This window comes from Gavialis gangeticus, unplaced genomic scaffold (genome assembly GCF_001723915.1).
Source record: "Gavialis gangeticus isolate Ggan-Ray unplaced genomic scaffold, GavGan_comp1, whole genome shotgun sequence".
NCBI classification, from domain to species: Eukaryota; Metazoa; Chordata; order Crocodylia; family Gavialidae; genus Gavialis; species Gavialis gangeticus.
The window spans coordinates 121,423,145-121,427,515 of record NW_017729025.1 but is presented as its reverse complement, the minus strand read 5'-3'; the positions used below and the strand labels follow the sequence as shown (position 1 = coordinate 121,427,515).

At 39.3% G+C, this 4,371-nt stretch overlaps 1 protein-coding gene across 2 annotated transcripts in view; it reads left to right on the top strand.

Moving 5' to 3' along the window:
* LIN7C (lin-7 homolog C, crumbs cell polarity complex component) overlaps window positions 1–4,371 on the top strand; it is a 24,842-nt gene that overhangs the window by 11,112 nt on the left and 9,359 nt on the right. The window contains exons 2-4 of one of the 2 annotated variants that reach the window (XM_019519494.1): window positions 775–893; window positions 2,012–2,083; window positions 2,408–2,617. In XM_019519494.1, coding sequence (XP_019375039.1) covers window positions 775–893; window positions 2,012–2,083; window positions 2,408–2,617 — 401 coding nt within the window. The remainder of the gene's footprint in view (window positions 1–774; window positions 894–2,011; window positions 2,084–2,407; window positions 2,618–4,371) is intronic. The other variant, XM_019519495.1, reaches the window with a different exon arrangement.

The following is a 4,371-nucleotide window of genomic DNA, read 5'->3' as shown; positions in this document are numbered from 1 at the left end:
TCTTACATGCCTTGGTAGGATGTGGGGTACTGTGGGTCAGGAGTGAGGGGCAGCAGGATGGCTGAGGGAACTGTGGCTTGCGAGTGAGGGCCAGATGCACACACAGACACTGCCCAGTAGGGGGAGGGAGGGGGGCAGATTTGGTGCGGGGGCAGATTGAGTTCCCCATGGTGAGAGAGGAAATGGGGCAGGGACTGGTGTGAATGGGGTCCTGGGGAAACAAGCTCTAATTTATGGGTCTGTGTATAAACTTGGTATACATGAAAACTTGCGAGTTTGGCTCTTAAGTGATATTCGTAAAACTTTGTGTAGGGTGCATGCATGTGGTCTATGCAAGTAGACTTCAAAACTTTTACCTTCACCTTGAACCAAGTTTTAATTTCATCATCTTTTGTGCAACTTTATCTGCTCCCTAAATTGGTAGATTTGGAAACGTTGATATTGATTGTTGCTTACTTTAAAAAAAAAAAAAAAGAGTGGTGAGGAAGATAGGGAGGTTAAAGGGTGTACTTAGACATAACAGGTAGTACAGACAACCAGATATAAGCAGAGATTTCAGAAGATTAGGTGGATTAGTGGACTCCAACACAGGAGAATCTTGTAGCCCGGCATACTTAAGAGATCTTAGTTTCATTAGGTGGTGGTGTCTTTTTGGAATTTTGTGGTTATGTTAGCAGGAAATGTATTAGTGTGCGCACACATGCAAAAATGCACAAAGAAAATTCTCCAAATAGAACTCAGGTGCTCATCATTATCAACACTGTTTTTCTCCAGATATCTCCAGAGCAATTGAGTTGCTGGAAAAATTACAGAGGTGTGGCGAAGTACCACCACAGAAACTACAGGCTTTGCAAAGGGTCCTTCAAAGTGAATTTTGTAATGCTGTGAGGGAGGTAAGTTGCAAAAACAACAGGCATGTCTAGTAATTTTAGCTGACGTAAAAACTGTTTTACCAGCTTTGTTCCTGCTCGGGAGACATTCACAAGAGTTCATTTTCATTTAGTTTTTAATTTGACTTGTTTGTCTGCAAGCTATAGGGTTTATTTCTTTATAAAACAACTTTCGTTTAAAGAGTAGAAACACAGGATTTAAAAAAAAAAAAATAATTGGTCAAAGTTTATTGGTGAAGACAAAGTAACCTAGATAACCTTTCCTTAGCCCAAGTTAGACCTTTTATCAAGTCTTACCAAGAATTATTCAGAATCTTCCTGAAACACTAGTCCAGGAGCTAGAGTGGAATAGATAGCTATTTTGATTATGATAGGGCTGTTTGATTTTTTAATGGCTATAATCATCAACCTTAAATAGCCCATCCTAGAATACAGAAGTGTTGTGCCTTGCTATGTCCTGCCTTGGCATGTTTTTGCTACTCAGCTAATCTGTAATTGGCCCTCGAGTTTGAGCACTTTGGTTAGTCTACCTTAGCTGTAAAGTAACCCATAGTTAAAGCCCTATGTGTATGGTGAATTCCCACAGTTTCTACGGTAGCCCATGTCTGGATCTTTGTATTACAGGGGTTTTTTGTGCTGAGATGCTAAATACTTTAAACCAGACAGTTGATACAAGAATGTAACTGCCCTTAAAATCACTGGGGGGCTCTCAGCCCATGAATTATTTATTTCAGCTTGGATCAGCACTGGAAATTAAATGGGAGCTTGAATTAATGAAAGGAGTCTCCTAAACTCGTATCCCTAGTCAAATATGGTAGTGTGGCCTTGACATATAAGAACAGAAGTGTTTTGTATAGATGGTAGGCAGGTAGGGACTTAACCCAAAGTAAGAGCCTGGATTAATTGTGCAGTGAAAACACACCGAAATAAGGGATGTTTTCCAGTAGGACAGGTTCCACTCCTCTCTGAATTAGGAAATCTTTCTTCATGAGGTGGCAGAGGTAGAGATGTCATGTAATACCTGAGTTATAAACTATTCATTTGTTACGTTATCTGAGCAGAAAATCTGTGTGTATGTTTTCTTCATTTAATTGTTTACCTAAATTGCTTTGTCCCTAAAGGTTTATGAGCATGTATATGAAACTGTGGACATCTGCAGTAGCCCAGAAGTGAGAGCTAATGCTACAGCGAAGGTAAAGCCTAGCTATAAATAGAATAGAATACAGTAGTTACACAAAGAGTGTTAGTTATCTAGATGTCTACTACTGTTATAACTACTTAGTCTTTGTCAGTTGTATCAAGATATGAAAGGTGTTATTTAAAATAGTGTTTTTGTATTTCATTCAAAATGCCTCTTAGATTTTGCATTTTGTGCTTTATTGTTAGTGTTTTTTCTCCAAGTACTTAATGGGATCTATTAAAATGCTTACTGCATCTGACCATTGGAGATGATGAAGTCTTTGTGTTTGACATTTATGGACTACTTAAGAAAAATTAAATAATCTTGTCTCTTACAGGCCACTGTAGCTGCATTTGCTGCCAGTGAAGGTCATTCACATCCCAGAGTTGTTGAATTGCCAAAGACAGAAGAAGGTCTGGGATTCAACATTATGGGAGGCAAAGAACAAAACTCTCCCATTTACATCTCTCGGATTATCCCAGGCGGTATAGCTGATAGACATGGGGGACTGAAACGTGGAGACCAGCTTCTTTCTGTAAACGGGGTGGTAAGGATTGGCTTTACCTTTGAGTTGTAGTAATAGCTAATGTCCACTTGAGGGTTTATAGAGAATGTATACTGCATAAGCTTAATGCTATTTTTTGGCATTTTTGAAACTGCAACTTGCAATTTTTGCTGTTTATTCAGAACTATATAGTTTCTTAGTCTCATTGTTGGACAAAAACCTGAATGTTACAAAAGTTCTTAGACTATGCTTTATTTTTTGTGCATGAGTTGACAAGTGCTATTCTATGAGGCAGTATTCAGATTCTGTGGATAAACGGAACCAAAGGATAAGTACTTTCCTTTGAAACAGTCTATTGTTACTCTTTTAAGTAGTGTTAAATTGCTGTGAGGGAGAGAGCGAGCGCACACTTGTTTTGAGGGGTAAGAGGCAGAGAAGAGAGATGCTGCAGATACTTGATGCAAATTTTTGTTTTTTCTGAGGTAAGCAACAAAACCTTTCAGTTTCTAAGGCAATACACTGTGAGGGTCCATTATCATTAATGTCCTGGTAAAAGTGTTGCTGACACTGTAGAAACCTGAAAAAGATGGAGCCTTAAAGTAGTATTATCCTAGAGCAGCAGTTCCCAATCTCAGGTCTAAACCCAAATGAGGGTCGCAGGGGCAATGCCGGCAGCACCGTACACACAGAACGAATTGTGCCATGTGCCGGGAGCATCCCCACCCCTGGGCGCTCCTGCCACACTCCGCTTCCAGCAGTGGGTTGCAGCAAAAAAAGGTTGGGAACCAGTGTCCTAGAGCAGTGGTCTCCAAACTTTTTTTTATCGTGCACTGCTATCAGTAAAAAATTTGAGCACGCAGCCCCAATATATGTATATTTATATAAATATTAATATAAATAGAAGTTTTAATATTTTCTTCCTGCACTCCAATGGATTGTCTTGCGCACCGCCTGGGGTGCGTGCACCCCACTTTGGAGACCACTGTCCTAGAGCAATGACATCTGAATGCTTAAAAAAATCCCTCCAGTTTCTTATAAAGACAGTTAGGGTAGTCTGACATCCAGAACTGGGTGTGTGTTTAGTTCAACATCCATTTTGTTTGAAGATCTGCTGCATGCACACAATACTGAGCTGTGTCTTTGTGGATGATGAGAAAAAGGAAGCTGCCAAAATGTTTTTAAACTATTTGGATGTTTTGCTTTTATAGAGCAATACTTGTTGCTTGGCTACTGTCAGGCTTCTCTGAGAAAATTCTAAGAGCTGCTGATTTAATGTTTTCAGAAAATATTAATTAACATACACTAAACATATTCATGCTCTCAATTACTTCTGTAACCTAACATTTTCTGTAGACACAGGGTAAAAGTCAACCCTGTGGTCTGTAACCAGAGCTACCTGCGCAATATAAAAAGATGGAAGAATTACTGAATGTCACCAAAATGGTTCCCTCCTGGCCACCACCTAGTCCTGAAACTCTTAATGCAAAGAATGGGCAAGGTCATGGCCAAAGTAACACAGCTATTCTTCAAAGGCATCTTAGTTCCTTGGGATAACCAGTTTAAAGAAACCCCCCAAGTTACTCTGAAAAATGCAGGGACTGGTGTAAAGGAGGCCTGGAACCAGATAGCTTAACTTGGCTTTCATCTGTCTTTCTTACTAACTTACCCTCTTTTAAAAATGCATTTAATACTATGGTTAAGGTTTAAAAAAAAAAAAAAAAAAGGGAAATTGGAATTTTTGTACAAATGCAACAGGCTTTTTTTTAATGTTCGTATTCAGAAAGAACTTTTGGCCT